At 50.7% G+C, this 17885-nt stretch overlaps 1 protein-coding gene across 1 annotated transcript; it reads left to right on the top strand.

Moving 5' to 3' along the window:
• Positions 1–9087: 9087 nt before the first annotated feature.
• On the top strand, positions 9088–14566 carry LOC307067882 (tripartite motif-containing protein 16-like; the record flags this gene model as incomplete). The annotated part of the gene is given in 8 exon segments (XM_079725516.1): positions 9088–9478; positions 9481–9839; positions 11886–11981; positions 12151–12384; positions 12650–12812; positions 13037–13099; positions 14006–14064; positions 14066–14566. Coding segments are annotated over 8 exon segments (1866 nt in total).
• Between the last annotated feature and the right edge of the window lie 3319 nt (positions 14567–17885).

The following is a 17885-nucleotide window of genomic DNA, read 5'->3' as shown; positions in this document are numbered from 1 at the left end:
CACCTCGGAAGTCTGGCCCGAGCCCAGGATTTTTACAGTTGTAAAATGTTAGAGGAACTTCTACCTACAATAAAAGCAGCCACCCCTTCAGAAAGGTGACAGATGTCCATCCTGTCATCTTTCAGGGAAAAAAAGAAAAGATTTTGACTGAGTCAAGGAAAAGCTGCTCTAAGTAGGACAGAACTAAGGGCGAGGTGCTCTTTGGCCGATTTGAATAAGAACCGTCAGACTGAAAGGAGGGAAAGCTGCTGCATCTGGGGCCTCGTGCCCAATCAGATTTGCTTTCTGGGGCTCACCTGACGATCAGCCTCTGGTCCCAAGCCAGCAAGAAGGAGCGAGGAGGCGTGGGCCAGCCCCTCAGGATGCCCTGTTTCTTTCATCATGCTTCTCAGGTCCACCGTGGAGCCTGCGAAAAGACTGCTGAGCCCCTTGCTATGTGATCTGAGGGACTAGAGAGCTGCCTTTCACCAGGTTTCCCTCCTCCCGGCAACCCCATGACAATTTCAGCTGTTCCAATGCTCCAGGAATCTGAGAGTGATTCGTTTCTTAAGGTTTCTGGAAAAGTATTTTACCCAAGCCCTTTATGAACCTAGTTGGTGTTTTTTTTCTTGAAAGCCTTCTCCCTCCGGGGGAGTAACTTCAGGCAGAGGTCTGGCCATGGGCTGGGGGGTATCACATGACCAGTGACCCACGCTCTCCAGCTGCCCAGGGCTGCCACGTGGGGAGTGTCTCCCTGCTTCCTTCCCTGCCCAGGTCCGAGGCCATGGGTGATGCAGGCCAGACCCAGGGAGCAGCCTGGCGTCTCCTGAGTGACCACCCCGAAGCCCGCTTCCATCTTCTCCTCAGAACCTGCTCTTTCTTGGCAGTGAGGCAGGGCCCAACCTCCTCTAGAGTAACTTAGTTTCTGCACAATTTTAACTGATCTCAGGGGTGTCCGTGAGGTGCAGAGGAGGAAGGGACAGAGATGCTGAGGGAGTAGGGCTGAGAAGTCACCCACACCCTCCAGCGTGGCCTTTGAGCCAGGCCTTGGGGACCATGCCTGTCACTTGTGGGTGCCCTTTGTTACCATTTGTGTGTTTGAATAAAGTCTGAAATGCTGTAACCCTTTTTTTTTTCTCCGGTCAATAAAGACATGAAACAGACTTCTGAATCTTGAACCTTTGGTGTATGTTTTCCGATACTGCGAGCTCCCGGGTTCCCGGTGTCACTCACCGTTGATGATTCTCAGGCTGTCCTCAGGAGATGGATTTCACTGCACCTTTTTCTAGCAGGGCTTCGTATAAAGCCCTGATTTCTCCTGCTGCTAAAACTGCCTGAGGGGGTGTTGGGCCTTCTTCCTCCTGGCTTTCATTTTACTGCATCTGAAAGGACCCGGAGAGTGCCCAGAAACAGAAGGTGGGGACAGATGGGCTTCCCACCAGAGAGCCAGAAAGAGACAGGGGGCGGGTACGAGGTGGTTTTTAAGGGAAAAACGTCTTCCTGGAAGAGAATAAGGGACGGGGTGCCCATTTTCTCTGCAAGGAAGAGGAGGAGTAAGAAACGTGAGGTCAGAAGTCACCAGCACGTTAAGTATTGATCCCTAAGGCGTCAGGTGGGGTGTGGGATCCTCAAAAGGCGTTAGGTCGTCCCTCCTGTGGGGCGCTTACAGTTGGGGAGGTGGTGTGTACACAGAAAGGTAGTGAGCAAGGTGTGTGGCTGTAACAGCTCCGACGGGAGACCACAGCTGTCGTTAACAGGTGGTGGAGAAAGGAGAGGGCCCAGGGGACTCAGGTGTCACAGCTGTAGTGGTCGCAGGACACAGTTGTTGCTCCCAGGACTGGGGAGCAAAGGGAAGAGGCTGGCATTAAACGGTCGAGGCTTGGAGGAGGGGCCCTGTAGAGGGATGCTGCCATTTCAGGGCTCAGTGAGGCTGGTGCTGGGAGTGTGGAAAACTGCAAATGAACCACACTGCTGGGACCAGCTGTTCCTGCCAGAGCAAAGCTGCGTTGCTGTGGTTTCTCTAACAGGAAGGGCCACGTCTCCTTTTTCCCCTCCAGCCTTGTGGTCTCTGTCTCACGCTGCCTTCAGCAGCTTCCTGGCCCCAGCAGCACAGGGCAGTCTGGGTGGGTTGGGGAGGAGAGTTAACAACAGCTCTGCCACATTTGTGGCTGCTCCGCGCCCATAAGCACGCTTCTGTGCATATTTGAACTTCATAAGAACAGCTTTGTGCTTCCATGTAACAAGACGCAACTACTTTTCTTTCCTTCTTTTTTTTTTTTTTTTTTTTTTTTTTTGCGGTACGCGGGTCTCTCACTGTTGTGGCTTCTCTCGTTGCGGAGCACAGGCTCCGGACGCGCAGGCTCAGTGGCCATGGCTCACGGGCCTAGCCGCTCCGCAGCATGTGGGATTTTCCCGGACCGGGGCACGAACCCGTGTCCCTTGCATCGGCAGGCAGACTCTCAACCACTGCGCCACCAGGGAAGCCCTCTTTCCTTCTTTTTTAAAAAAATGTTTCGGCTGCGCCGTGAGGCATGTGGGATCTTAGTTCCCCGACCAGGGATCGAACCCTCACCCCCCGGAGTGGAAGCGGAGAGTCGTAACCACTGGACCACCAGGGAAGTCCCAAGACGCAACTACTCTTTACACAAAGATGATCTTACCCTCCCCGCAACACAAGACACTGCAAACAGTCATCGTTCCCAGGTCTGAGAGACAGTCACATCTATTTCTGGGCTGTGTTAATTACTCCTCAGATTGGCTTGGTGGGTTGTGATGGGCAGCTCAGGCCCCATGGTCACTTGATTACCCTGATTAAGTAGCTGGAGCTGTTTCTCAACAGAAGAAGAGTTATCTGTAAAAGGAGTCATGGTTCTGTTCCAACACCCTGGAGTCTGCACGGTGAGTCTCCTGTTGGAGCTTGCTGGAGGCTCCATACGGCGCTGTTTACAACAGATTATTTGAGTTTGACTGAATGTGCTCAGTCATAAAGCCCAGGTGGCAGCCCAGAGCTAAATTTTTAATAAGAATCACACCACACAGAAGGATTTTCATCAGTAAAGCTTTCCCCTGGTATGAACTGTTACTCTAGCCAGTTTAATTCCTTGGTCAGTTTTCTATACAATGCAATTCAATTGTTTTTCTATTTTCATTTTCACTTAAAAATATTTTCGGGCTTCCCTGGTGGAGCAGTGGTTGAGAGTCCGCCTGCCGATGCAGGGGACACGGGTTCGTGCCCCGGTCCGGGAAGATCCCACATGCCGCGGAGCAGCTGGGCCCATGAGCCATGGCCGCTGAGCCTGCGCGTCTGGAGCCTGTGCTCCGCAACGGGAGGGGCCACAACAGTGAGAGGCCCGCGTACCGCAAAAAAAAAAAAAAAAAATTTCCATTGAGATCATTGTTTTCCATGAGCTTTTGCCCTTGTGAATTGTACCTTTTGCCCTTGTGGGCTTGCTTTTGTGGCTCTTACCTCCTCCGTGTTTATTTTCCCCAAGTCAAATTTGGCAGCTCAAAATCTAACTCATATCTAAATTTGAGTATTTTTTAACTGGTCAGTTTTCTGTTAATTCTAACAAAACACAAAATGGATAGAAGACCAATAGTTTGTATTTCTTAGCTTTCTTGTAAGGAAATTGTGGGCAAGTTCCCTTGGATATTCTTGGATCACTTTATGTCTAAGTTTGGGCTATTGCTTCTACTCACATTTCATTCTGATAACCTTTGCATGTGCACCGTTCACAGTTGGCAAATCAAAGAGCTAAACATCCTCAAAATATGCCTGCTTTGTGCAGTTATGATGGATAGTAAGCAGATGTTTGGAGGGGGGAAGATTCGGAAGGCTCCACAGAGTTCTGAACTAGACCCTGAAGTTGGAGAAGGGTGTGGTTGGCAGGTGCAGAAAGGATGTGATGCTCGGCTCTGTCACTTCTATCAGGGCTCGAGCAAACGTCCACTTATTTGCTGCCATGTGCTGCACAGCCACTGCATACCTGGAACAGTGAGAGAGAGGGGAATGCTGGAGGCAGGGAGGAAAGCAGCCAAGCAGCTGCTGTAGTGGCCAAGGGAGCTTCATCAGAACCTGGGCAGAGGGACTTCACTGGCGGTCCAGTGGCTAAGACTCTGCACTCCCAATGCAGGGGGTCCGGGTTCCACCCCTGGTCAGGGAACTAGATCCCATGTGCCTCAACTAAGACCTGGCGCAGCCAGATAAATAAATAAATAAATAGTAGAGGGCTTCCCTGGTGGCGCAGTGGTTAAGAAAACGCCTGCCAATGCAGGGGACACAAGTTCAATTCCCTGGTCCGGGAAGATCCCACATGCCACGAAACAACTAAGCCCATGCACCACAACTACGGAGCCTGCACTCTAGAGCCCACGAGCCACAACTACTGAACCCACGTGCCACAACTACTGAAGCCCACGGGCCGAGAGCCCATGCTCCGCCACAAGAGAAGCCACCACAATGAGAAGCCTGTGCACCTCAACGAAGAGTAGCCACAACTAGAGAAAGCCCGCGTGCAGCAGCGAAGACACAATGCAGCCAAAAATAAATAAATAAAAAATTTTAAATAAATAAATAAATAGTAGGGGGAAAAGAAGGAACCTGGCAGAGGCAGGGCGATGGAAATGCTGAGCCAGAATCAAGCCCCTTTTTAAAGGCAGCCACGTATTCAAGAATCACTACAAGTCCTAAGCAGGATAAATAAAAACACACATAGAAATAACAAAATGGATGAAAACAAAATATGGAGAAAATCTTAAAAGTCACCAGAAGGGGGGGAAAAGAGGTTACTTTCAAAGGAACAGCAATAAGACTGACAGTCATCTTCTCAACAGAAAAATATAAACCAGAAGACAGTGGAATTAAATCTCCAAAGTGCTGAAAAGAATATAGCTGCCAACCTAGAATTCTATCCTTAATGAAGATATCCTTTAAGAATGAAGATGGGGCTTCCCTGGTGGCGCAGTGGTTGAGAGTCCATCTGCTGATGCAGGGGACACGGGTTCATGCCCCGGTCCGGGAAGATCCCACATGCTGCGGAGCGGCTGGGCCCATGAGCCATGGCCGCTGAGCCTGTGCGTCCAGAGCCTGTGCTCTGCAAGGGGAGAGGCCACAACTGTGAGAGGCCCGCGTATGGCAAAAAAAAAAAAAAGAATGAAGATGATATAAAAGCAACTTTGACAACCAAAACCTGAGAGTATTTGTCACCAGCAGACCTTGTACTAAAGGAAATACTAAAAGGTGTTCCTCAGGAAGAAGGAAATGACCCCAGAAGCTAGAGACATAGGAAAAAATGGAGAGCAATTAAAATGGTAAGTACATGGATTGATATATATAGATATATAGATTACACACAGAGACCATTTAAGCATTATTAGCACTCTATAGTTTTAAAATATATAAAGAGAATTAAAATACACAACCATAGTAAAAGTTGGGATGAGGTAAATGAAGTTGAAGAATTCTAAGGGTTTGCATTATTTAAGATTAAAGTAATGCTTAATATTAGACTTTGATAAGCCATGGATGCATGTTATAATTTCTCATGTAACTACCCCCCAAATAATAGAAGTATAACTACCCAGATAATAGGAAGGAGGAAACTGAATAATAAAAAATCAATAATGGTGAAACAAGTCACTAGGAAAACATAATAATTATAAATTTGTGTGCATCTCATGTTCTAGCCTCAAAATTGATAGAACTAAAAGGAGAACTAGGCAAATCCGTAATAATACTAGGAATTTTGTCACATCTTTTAGTATTAAAAGGACCAGAAAACCAATAGGGATACCGACGCTTTTAACAACATGATTGGCAAATGTCATAACTGAAGTGGGTAGAACACTACATCAAATAACTGCAGAACACATTCTGAATTTTTAAGTGCATGTGGAAGTTACCAACATTGACCATGTCGCTCTGATCCATAAAGCAAGTCTTTAAAAAAGTCAAAGGATTTAAATCCAAGCATAACATCTGATTATAGTGGAATCAAGTTAGAAATCAATAATAAAAAACGATAATTAGAAAATATCTGTATTTTTGGAAACTGAGCAACATGCTTCTAAATAACTCATGGGTCAGAGAAGACATCACAGTGGAAATCAGAAAACATTTTGAACTGAATGATAATGATAATACTCTTTAGTATAAGGTGCAATAAGAGTCGTACTTAAATGGGAAAACATATGTATTAACAAGGAAGAAATGCTAAAAATTGTTATATAAACAACCATCTCAGGAACTTAGAAAAGCAAATTCAACATAAAGAAAGTAAAAGGAAGGAATAACCCAAAGAAGTAAAAGCAATAATAAAGAGAAGAGAAGAAATCAATGACATAAAAAACAAACATACAATACAACCATCAAAAAGAATCATCAAATCTGATTCTTTTAGAAGGTTAATAAAATGGATAAATTCCTAGAGAGTTTATCTCATCAAGAAAAAAGAAAATACAAAGGATATCTGGAATGTGAAAGGGAGCCACAACTACAAATCCTACAGTCTTTATAAGGATTATAAGTGCCACTCTTAGGGATATAGCCAAGGGAATTGAAAGCAGGGATTTAAACAGATATTTGTATACCCATGTTCACAGCAGCATTACTCACAAGAGCTAAAAGGTAGAAGCAACCCAAATGTCCATCAACAGAAGAATGGATAAACAAAATGTGTTTATATAGAGACAGCAGGAACGTTATCCAGCCATCAACAGGGATGAAGTTCTGATACATGCTCTAACATAGATGAACCCCTGAAAACATTAAGTAAAATGAGCCGGACTCAAAAGGACAAATATGGTATGATTTCACTCATACAACGTATCTAGAATAGAGATAGAAAGATAGAGATATTATAGAGATAGAAAGTAGATTAGAGGTTACCAGGAGCTGGAGGGAGGGGGGATGGGAAATGATTGCTTAGTGGTTACAAAGTTTCTGTTAAACATGATGAAAAAGTCTTGTGTATAGATAGTGGTGATGGTGGCACAACACTGTGAGTGTACTCAATGCCACTGAACTGTACACCCAAATGGTTAAAATGGCAATTTCATGTTATGTTAAAAATTATAAATGTTTAGGGAATTCCCTGGTGGTCCAGTGGTTAGGACTGCACCTTCACTCCCGAGGGCCTGGGTTCAATCCCTGGTCTGCAACTAGGATCCCACAAGTCGCACAGTGCGGTCAAAAAATAAATAAATAAAATAAAATAAAAATAAGTGGATATTATGAACAACTTTATACCCCCCAAAATTTTAAATTTAGAAGAAATGGACAAATTCCTAGGAAAACACCATTTACCAAAATTGACACAAGAATAAATAGACAACATAAGTTCTGAAAGAAATTAAATATGTAATTAATAACCTTTCCACAAAAGATCTTCTGGGCCTAGGTGGGGTTTTTTGTTTTTGTTTTTTTTTGTCTGAGTGGCATGTGGGATCTTAGTTCCCTGGCCAGGGATCAAACCCGCATCCCCTGCAGTGGAAGCGTGGAGTCTTAACCACTGGACCACCAGGGAAGTCTCTAGTCCTAGGTGGTTTTACCAGTGAATTCTACCAAACATTTAAGTTAGAAGTAATATCAATCTTATTATTCCGCATAAGTGATAAAGAACACTTCCCAACTTATTTTATGAAGCTATCATAGCTTAACACCAAAACTTGATAGGGACATTACATAAAAGGAAAATTACAGGCCAATCTCATTGGTGATCGTAGTTGCAAAAATCCTAAGAAAATAGTAGCAAATTGAATCCAGCATATATAAAAAGCACAGCATGTTATGGCCAAGAAGTGTTCATTCCAGAATGCAAGGTTCGTTTAATAATTGAAAATCAATAAATATAAATTCACCACATCAGCAGAATAAAAGAGGCAAAGCTTATAATCATCTCAAATGATGCAGAAGAAGAATTAGATAAAAGTCAACAACCATTCCAGATGAAATCTCTTAGCAAACCAGGAAGGAAAGGGAGTCTACAGAATCTGATACAGGTATCTACAAAAAACTTAACAGCAAACATCATACTTAATGGAAAAATGCTGAAAATGTTTCCTCTGAAATAAGGAAATGAGAAAAGGATGCCTTCTGTTTACCATTCCTATCCAATAAGTGGGATCAAGCTAACTTTTTGGAGGAAAAGAGTGATATATTGTAAACTTTTCAGGGCATGTATCCTGTTGGGCTGGAAGGACTGGGAAACAGAAACACTGACGAGAAGCTATCACAGTGATAAGTCTTCCGCTTCATTCATCCCTTTTTTCCTTCTGAGGATCAGAGCCACAGTGGGAAGCGACAGTCTTCAGGATGACCAATCAGATAATGTTTGGATCACTCAACTTCAGATCAAGGAGACTTGAAGTATCTTCTACAACAACCCTGTTGATTCACAAGAGAACCATGGTCCTGAGAGATTAAACCAGTTGCCCGAGATCCCACTGCCACTTAGTCGACATCTTCCCTCTCTGGTTGGTAATGCGAGTCCCCCAAGTCCACTGCAAGGGGCCCCAGGTGCAGCAGTGGCCCCGCCTCCTGGGATGAAGCCTCTGGAGCAAAGAATCTCTTGGGCGGTGCAGAACGCATCAGCATTGCGGAGTATCTGGTGGCACACCCTTTGCCCTGCAGACATCACAAGCAGAATGCTGGGGCTGGTCACGGTTGAATTGTGAGAGCAGGGAGCAAAATTGCAGGCAGTCTCGAGGAGGGGGGCCAACTTGATGGGGAGACCGCAAAACAGCAGCCACAGGGAAAGGTGAGAAGGTGGTCATCAAACCTCAAGAGATGTAAAGGGCTGGGGTGAGGGCACACTGGACTGGTGGGGATCCTCCCCGCACTGGTGAAGTGCGGGCAAGGCCCCTACGCCTGAATGCCCAAGGGTTCTTTTCTCTCCCTCCATAGGGCAGCCAAGCCTCTGGCTCTTCTTGACATACAGAGAGTTTCACATAAGTACTTGTGTTTTGACCTTTCTTCTGAAGGGCCAAGGAAGTGGTTCCTTTCCCTTGTCACGATGTGACTTCTTCCTCCCATCCACCTTCTTGTCCAGGAATTAGAACAGGGACAAGGAGAACACAGGCCCCAATTTATGCCCCCATGTGGGGTGACCGATGGCACAGTCCCTGTACCCCGTGGGCAGACAGCTGCTTCCGAGAGAAGAACTGGTGTGTCTCTCAAAGGGCCCCTCAACTCCTGCCTTGGCTTCAACACAGCTTTGCTCTATCTTCCCAGGGCCAGTCCAGGACCAAGTCCCAGCCCTGCAGCCCCCTGCCCAGCCCTCAAGACGTCCCCAAGGCCAGTTCCTGATGAATGACAACAACAATCTCCCCACATTGGAGGACCAAGTTCTCTGCCCCATTTACCTGGAGGCGTTCTGCAACCCGGTCACTGCTGCCTGTGGGCACAACTTCTGCAGGACCTGCCTCCAGGGTTTCTGGGACCACCAGGCAGCTGTGGGAGAGATGCTGTATTGCCCCCAGTGCCGAGAGAGCTTCCCCTCCAGACCTGTTTCACCCAGGCCAAGGGCCAGGCCTTGGGGTCCTCACAGAACCTGGCCAGGCCCAGAGACATGCCCTGCGACTTCTGTGCCCCAGAGAAGCTCAAGTCAGTCAAGTCGTGCCTGCAGTGCATGGCCTCCCTGTGCGAGAAGCACCTGCGCAGCCACTTCGAGGACCAGGTGTTCCAGGGCCACCAGCTGCTGGAGCCCGTGTGGGACCTCAAGAGCCAGCTGTGCCGGAAGCACCGCAAGCTACAGAGGCTGTACTGCCGCACGGAAAGCTGCTGCGTGTGCAGGGCCTGCCTGCTGAAGGAACACAAGAACCACGACACCATGCCCCTGGAGGAGGAGCGTGCCAGCAAGGAGGTGAGGCCGGAGCTGGGGGGCTGGGGGGAGGGGGAGGGGAGGAGCCAGGGCACTCGGGAGTCCTCCGTGGAAAGTGAAAGTCTCTCAGAAGCTCTGGGCACCCCTTTCCTTGGAGGAAAGTTATGCAGCCATTACAGCGATGGTCACGATGGGGCTTCCCCGGCGGTCCAGTGGTTGACACTCCACACTTCCACTGCAGGGGGCACAGGTTCCACCCCTGGTCTGCGAACGAGGCTCCCACATGCGGCGCTGCGTGGCCAAAAAAAAAAAAAAAAAGATGGTCACAAGGGTCCTGCCAGGACATGAAAAGTGCTGGCAAGTTGAATGAATAAGGATCCAAAATTATTTGTGATGAATCCTATTTAAATTTTTTTGCACAGAAAAAGGAAAGGCTGAAAGAGAACATATCAAAATACAAACATGTCATGTTCAGTTGGGCGAATCCCTTCCTTTTTTCTTATTTATTGATTGATTGATTGATTGATTTTTGGGCTGCACTGCACCTTCGTTGCTGTGCACGGGCTTTCTCTAGTTGTGTCGAGCGGGAGCTACTCTTCATAGTGGTGCACGGGCTTCTCATTGTGGTGGCTTCTCTTGTTGCAGAGCACAGGCTCTAGGGCACACAGGCTTCAGTAGTTGTGGCTCGTGGGCTCTAGAGCGTAGGCTCAGTAGTTGTGGCGCACGGGCTTAGCTGCTCCGCGGCAGGTGGGAATCTTCCCAGACCAGGGCTCGAACCCATGTCCCCTGCGTTGGCAGGTGGATTCTTAACAACTCTGCCACCAGGGAAGCCCCCTTTTTTCTATTTTCAAATTTTGTTTACTGTATTTGTATTGCTTTTATAATGGAATACTTATATTTTAGACATTCTATCATGTATATTCTAGAACTGTGCTATTCCAACGTAGCCACCTGTTGATGGTCCCTGGCAAGAATGGAGCTTGTGCCCGAATGTAAGCCAACTCATCACACTCTTCAGCTGATGCTTTTTTCATAGCAAGACTTTCTCAACAAAGGAAGCAGCGCGTTGATTTACAGTCTGGCAGGAGCTTCTTCTTTTGTTGTAGGTCAGCAACAGTTCATAGACAGGCCCTTGGAATAGCACTGTCCTGTAGTAGATTGTGAAACATGACAATGCCCGCCTCTGGAATAGGTGAGACTAAAGGCTTATGTGGAACTTGGAAACATAATGCTGCTTGGGCCTGGCAGCGCTGCCCAGGGAGCCAAGTGCTCCATATCTGATGGGCCCCTCCTCGCCCCACTGCCTCTCAGGCTTCTCGAGTCACTGAACCCTCCACAGCAGCTTCTTGTGATCTGAAACCCAATGGTCATCACTGTCAGGAACAAAGAACCTGATACCTAAGAACGAGGAGAGAGTCTCTCAGGGAGTGAGAGAACAGGAGCAGAGGGGTGGCCCTCAGGGAATTCCCTGGTGGTCCAGTGGTTAAGACTCCACAATTCCATTGCAGGGGGCACGGGTTCGATCCTTGGTCGGGGAACTAAGATTTCACATGCCATGCCACGTGGCCAAAAAAAAAAAAAAAAGGGGGTGGCCCTGGGCCATCTACCCTTCAGCTCTGCCCATCCTCATTCTCATTCAAACCTCTTAAGAATGTAAGAGGTGAGGACTTCCCTGGTGGCACAGTGGTTAAGGATTCACCTGCCAATGCAGGGGACATGGGATCGATCCCTCGTCTGGGAAGATCCCACATGCCGCGGAGCAGCTAAGCCCTCGAGCCACAACTACTGAAGCCTGCGTGCCTAGAGCCCATGCTCCGCAACAAGGGAAGCCACCGCAATGAGACGCCCATGCACCGCCATGAAGAGCAGCTCCTGCTCGATGCAACTAGAGAAGCCTGCGCGCAGCAACGAAGACCCAGCGCGGCCAAAAATAAATAAATTTTAAAAATTGATTCTTTAAAAAAAAAAAGAATGTAAGAGGTGCATCTCTTCTGGGCTTGACGTGGGACTGCTTACAGAAGGGCTTCTGCTGGGGCACCTCTCTGAATCAGTGGCTCTCTCCTCTTCCACCCCACCCTCTCACCCAAGGTCAAGGTTCAGAAGGTCCAGGCCAACGTGGAGAACCAGATGCCGGTCATCACCTCTGACAGCCAACAGCACCGGGGCCAGGTGGCTTTTCTCTCGGTAAGGTTGGTCCACCCCCAGCCCTGGCCCAGACTGAGGGGACCTCTCAGGGCTTGGAGGGAATGGGGTGAGGCCAGGAGGACAGAGATGGGATGCCTGGGCAGAAGACAACGGTGGTACCGGCTTGGGGCTCAGAGGTGCCTCTCTATACGCCCTTCCACCCCCCCAGAAATTGATCCAGACAGCTCGGGATGAGGTGAACACCTGCTTTATGGAGATCATCCATGAGATCAAACAGATGCAGATGAAGGTCTTGGATTTCATGGAGAAAGAGGAGGCAGCCGCCCTGGGGAAGCTGGGCGGCTCCATCCAGCAGAGCCACGACCGCCTCCTGAAGCTGGAGGGGGACAGCATCTGGCTTCACACCCTGCTCGCCAACCAGAGCAACCAGCAATTTCTGCAGGCAAGGCCCCACCCTACCCCCACCTCTGCCCCAAGCCCATCACAACCTCCACTAGGCCACAGTGGCCGTGCCTTTGACATCCCTAACCTAAGATGTCCAGAAAACCAGGAGGAGGGGAGAAAGATGTCCAGGTTTGAACATGGGTAGCTTTTCCACCTGCCCCATGGTTCTGGGGACTGCTAAGCCCCTGGCATAAGCAGGAGTTCCTGGAATCTGCTTGGGGCCTGGCTAACAAGTGGTATTGCCAGCCCTGCCCTGCATGCAGGAGTTCCCCAGGCTGAAGCACTTCCCGGCCTGCATGGAACCCCTGATGGGCACCAAGTGTGAGGAGAAGCAGAGCTTCCTCCAGCTGCCAGAGACCTTGGCAGAGCTCCGGACCCGGCTGGTGAATGTGGGTCTCAGCTTCATCAACCAACTCTTCCTGGAGGGTTAGTTAGTACCTGGTTGCCTGGGACTCCTGGAGACTCACCTGCATTCTGGGTGCGGGCCGGCCCTACAGGGCAGCGGTTGGGATTCCAGGCACCTGTAGAGAACCCTGCCTGTCTGTGTGCACCTTCCCCAGGTAACTCAACCTCCTAGAAGCCCATGCCTCTCTCTGGAAAGATGCTGGGCTGTGAACGTGTCCTCAGCAAAGCCCCTCAATCTTTCCCAGGCATCAAGATGAACTCCTGTGAGGTGCTGCCCCCAGCTGTGGACAGGGAAACACTTCTCAAGTGTGAGTCCTCAGTACTGGGGTCCAGCCCCAGGGGTGGGAAGGAAAGGAACAGGGCCCTTGGGTGCCTTGACTTACCGAGCCCCACCTCCATTCAGGCCAGGGCTCCAGAGAGGTGCCAGCTCTCTCCTGCCCTGACCTCGCACTCTGGAGACCTCAGAAGGACTCGGCCCGTGACTCCAAGACCCTGATAGGAAGGGGAGAAGGCTGTCCTGTCCCACCCCCATGGGTGGGCAAGGCCTCACCTACTACCCGGAGGCCAGCTCTGCACCCCCCCACCCCACCCCACCCCCGTGGCCCTGATAATGGCACAACCTCTGCCCTCAGCTGGGTGCCTGCCGACCTCCCCTGGACTTTAGCCAAGCCAGCTTGGATGACCCAGCCCATTTCTTCCTCAGCCAATTTCCCTTTTCATTTAATGTCCCTGCAGCCCCTCTCCCAGGCTGGGCTAGGGGCCACGTGATTCTCTAAGAAATCATCGGTGATTTCTCTGAGATCTCCAGGGTCAAGGTTGCATTGCCTTCGATGAACCTCCTTCAGGAGCTCTTGACTCTCCCGCAGTCCCACTCAATCTTGTGTCCCGAACAAACAAAAAAGGAGATTATGTTAGGGTTTCGGCAGAGGCGGGCAGATAGGAGGACTCTTGGTTCTCAGCTTCTCTAGGAAGGCAGACCTTTGGACAGCACCCAACTCATCATTCCTCCCGACTATGTCCGCACCCCCAGGGGGCCACAGTTGGAGACTTAAAGAGGGGGGTTTAGAGGGGCCACTTCTGGGAGCTGGGGGCGGAAGCATTTGGTGACTTCTGTGCAAAAGCCATGCGGCTTCGGCCCGTCCCGCTCCGGGCCTCCAGCGCTCTGCGCCCGGGGCCAATGACCCTGGCCTCCTTTCCCATCCCCCTTGCCCCAGGTTATTGCAACCTGAACTTTGACCCCGCCACGGCCAGTGAGGAGCTGCTCCTGTTCAAGGGAGACCCACTCGGTGCTAAACTTGGGCATCCTACTGGGGCCCTTCGCCGCGGGCGGCCTCTTCCCGGGCGGCTTCAAGCAGTGGCCGCAGGTGCTGTGCTCGCGCGGCCTGGCAGAGGGCCGCCACTACTGGGAGGCCGAGGTGTCCAACTCGTGGGTGTGCCTGGGCGTCACCTACCGCCGCATCCCCCTGCTCAGCGGCCGCCCGCGCCGCAACATCATCTACCTGCTGGGCCGCAACCCCTACTCGTGGTGCCTGGAGTGGGACTCGCTCAAGTTCTCCGTGTATCACAACAGCACGCAGACGGTGCTGCACGGCGGCTACCACCGCACGCTCGGCGTGGCGCTCGACTGCGGCGCCGGCTGCCTCTCCTTCTACGGCGTGGCGGGCGGCGTGAGCCTCATCCACCGCTTCCTGGCCTCCTTCCTGGAGCCGCTCTACCCCGCGGTCACGGTCAGCAGCGGCGCCTCGGTCACGCTCAAGCAGCGCCCGGAGGCGTAGGCGGCGGCCAATAAAGCTGGACTCGAGCGCTGGCTGGCCCGCTGGGAGGGGCGCGCCGGGGAGGGTGGCCGGCCCGCGGGACCCCTGGCCCGTGGTTGAGGGGTGGGCGGGGAACATGCCTCCCGACCGGCTGCCTGGACTTGACCTGCGGCGCCTGCCCAGTGGTCCCGGAAGGTCCTGGGAATCCCAGAAAACAGGCCGACCCCTCTGGCCTCACCGTCACTGGAGAAGGGCTCTGAACCAGAATGGAGAGCCCCCGGGACTGGGGACAGCCCTGTGGCCTCCGGGGCGGCGGGGAGTTTTCCTGGCCAGGATGCACGGTCTCCCCCGCCCTTGAGTTCCCAAACCCCATCAGAGGTTCTCCAGGTTGGTCCTGGCTACTCAGCACCAGGGCCTTGTTGCCTGAGAATGGGCGGGGCTCGGACCAGGTGGCTTCTCGCCGGCTCCTCCCCCGCAGCTGGCCAGACTGAGAGTTGGCACCTGACCCACCAGGGTAGAGGTGTTCTGTCTGTGTTACTGGCTTAATTGGAGGCTGGGAAGTTAAGCCAAGGAATCCATGACTATCCCAGACCCCATCCCACCCCACCCCCGAAAAAAAAGGCTGAGGGACTAGGTCCAGGCGGAGCTGGGGCCCCTGACCCTGCTGCCCAGCAGACTTTCTCACACAGCAGGTGTTTTACAGCATGGAGAGGATGTGGAACTGAGGCTGTCCGGGTGGGAAAACCTTAACCACCCTGCACCCTCCCCAGTGTTCCTGAAAGCTCTTTTCCCCGCCCCCATCCCTAAGCAGAGGGCACTCAGCTGCCGTGGGGAGCACTGCCCGAAAGCAAAGGGGCTTCGTCCACATCCAGGCCTCTGACATCTGACCTGCCCAGCAGGGTGTGTAGAAGTCAGCAGGAGAGGCTGGGCCTGGGCTGGGCCCCTGCCCTGCGATCCTGGCAGGAGTGACTGGGGACCCGGCCCCTCTGGGGAAGTAGCCTGGGCATTTCCAGCCTCAACCAGTCACTTGTTCCTGTGGCTTCTCATGTGAGGGCCTCGGTAAGGTTAATGATTGGCTCTGAAGAGGAAATGATACAAGTCACGGGGGAGAAAATCCCTGGGACCACGTCATCCAGAACCAGGATGTGCCTGAATTCCATCCCCGCCTGGCCTGTTCTCAGAGAAATTAGTGACCCTAGTTTCTCACTGGAGGGGGTGCCGTCATTGTGGAGCCTGGCAGGGCGGCTGCGCAGCAGGTGTTGGGTGCGCTCTGACGGCCTCGCAGGGTGGGGTGCCCTTTGGCTGCCTTGAGCCTGGGCTGCGGCTCATGTTGACCTTCCTCCCTGGAGGCTCCGCTCAGCACCAGTCCAATCACTTTCATCCTCACAGGCTGCTACTGGTGTGTATGTGTAGGAATGAAATCTAAACTTTTTCCCGTTCAACAGAAAGCTTGCACGCCAAAATGCTCAAATCTTGCCTCCCCACCCCCAAAACTTATTCCTCCTGGGCAAGAGGCTGCACGCTCTTCCTAATCTATGGGCTGAGGTCAAGAAATGCTGAGGGGACTTCCCTGGTGGCACAGTGGACAAGACTCCTTCCTCCCCATGCAGGGGGCCTGGGTTCGATCCGTGGTCAGGGAACTAGATCCCATGTGCAAGCTGCAACTAAGATTTCACATGCCACAACTAAGGAGCCGGCAAGCTGCAACTAAGGAGCCCACCTGCCACAACTTAAGACCTGGTGCAACCAAATAAATATTAAAAAAAAAAAAAAGGAAATGCTAAGAAGGTAACTGTGTAGCTGCGTGGATCTGAGTCCTTCCCCATCAGGGAGCTGATGAGGGGGGCTACCCTCGCCAGTTCCTCCTGGTTCTGAGGGACACTTCACGTGGTGCATGATGCTGGAACGGTGATGCCCTCAGGCACACATTGGTGTGAAATCCATATCAGAAGCATGTCATTTGCTTTCTTAAACAGTTCCTGATTTGAAGTTCCTAGGCCCCTAGGGATCCACAATGGTAGTTCTGGGGGTCGTCAGATACTTGCCAATATTTCAAAAAGCCAAATGGCAAGTAGGCTTGCATGTCAGTGAGGCTGGCCAGCAAACCAGAATGTCAGGGTTCCTGGCTCAGCATTTGCCTCCGGGGGAAAATATCAAAGCGGGAGCTTTGGGATGCAGGATCAGCCAGTGCTGATAATCCACACTGGTGAATCCTGGCCTTGCCCTTTCCCCCACTGTGGAGAGAGCAGGGAGGGGATTGTCCCTGGAATGCCACCCACACACTTCTCATGCCTTCCTGCTCCTGCCTTAGCACTCAACTAATATGTTTTTTAGGGACTTCCCTGGTGGCGCAGTGGTTAAGAACCCGCCTGCCAATGCAGGGGACACGGGTTCGAGCCCTGGTCCAGGAAGATCCCACATGCCGTGGAGCAACTAAGTCCGTGCGCCACAACTACTGAGCCTGTGCTCTAGAGCCCGCGAGCCACAACTACTAAGCCCGCGTGCTGCAACTACTGAGGCCCACGCGCCTTGAGCCCGAGCTCGGCAAAAAGAGAAGCCACCGCAATGAGAAGCCCGCACACTGCAACAAAGAGTAGCCCCGCTCGCCGCAACTAGAGAAAGCCCGCGTGCAGCAATGAAGACCCAACGAAGCCCCCCCACAAAAAAAATTTTTTTCTTTTAATGTGAATCCAGACAGGCTGTAAACTAATCTCTCCCCAAGGATTATTTCACTTAAAAAATTCCCATGTTATTCCTTACAAGAAGACTGTGTTCCTGTATTACTTGGATAATTTTTAAATTAACCTTTTTGCATATTCTATAAAAGTAATTTTGCTTTTTTTTAAAGAATAATCTGTATTTTAAAAAAATATTTATATTTGGCCATGCCGGGTCTTAGTTGTGGCCCGCAGAATCTTTCGTTGCTTCTCTCTAGTTGTGGCATGCAAGCTTAGTTGCCCCACCGCATGTGGGATCTTAGTTCCCCAACCACGGATCGAACCTCTGTCCCCTGCATTAGAAGGCAGATTCTTAACCACTGGACCACCAAGGGAATTCTGAAAGTAACTTTGCTTTTATTTAACAAACACATAGTGCCTACTACGTGCCAGGCCCTGTTCATGGCAAATGAAATGTTCATGGCAAATATGAACTCATTTAATCCTAACAACCCTATAAATAGGTATTAATTCTCCCCACTGTATGCAGGAGGAAACTGAGGATGAGAGGCTAAGTGGCTTGTCCAAGGTCTTGAAGGTACCTAAATTGGAGAGCCAGGATTTGAACCCAGACAGTCTGCTTTTTCAATCACTATGCTATACCACCTCTTCTATGACAGTCA

Source organism: Hyperoodon ampullatus (genome assembly GCF_949752795.1).
Source record: "Hyperoodon ampullatus genome assembly, chromosome: 19".
Classification (NCBI taxonomy): domain Eukaryota; kingdom Metazoa; phylum Chordata; class Mammalia; order Artiodactyla; family Ziphiidae; genus Hyperoodon; species Hyperoodon ampullatus.
This window is presented reverse-complemented; position numbering and strand designations above follow the sequence as displayed.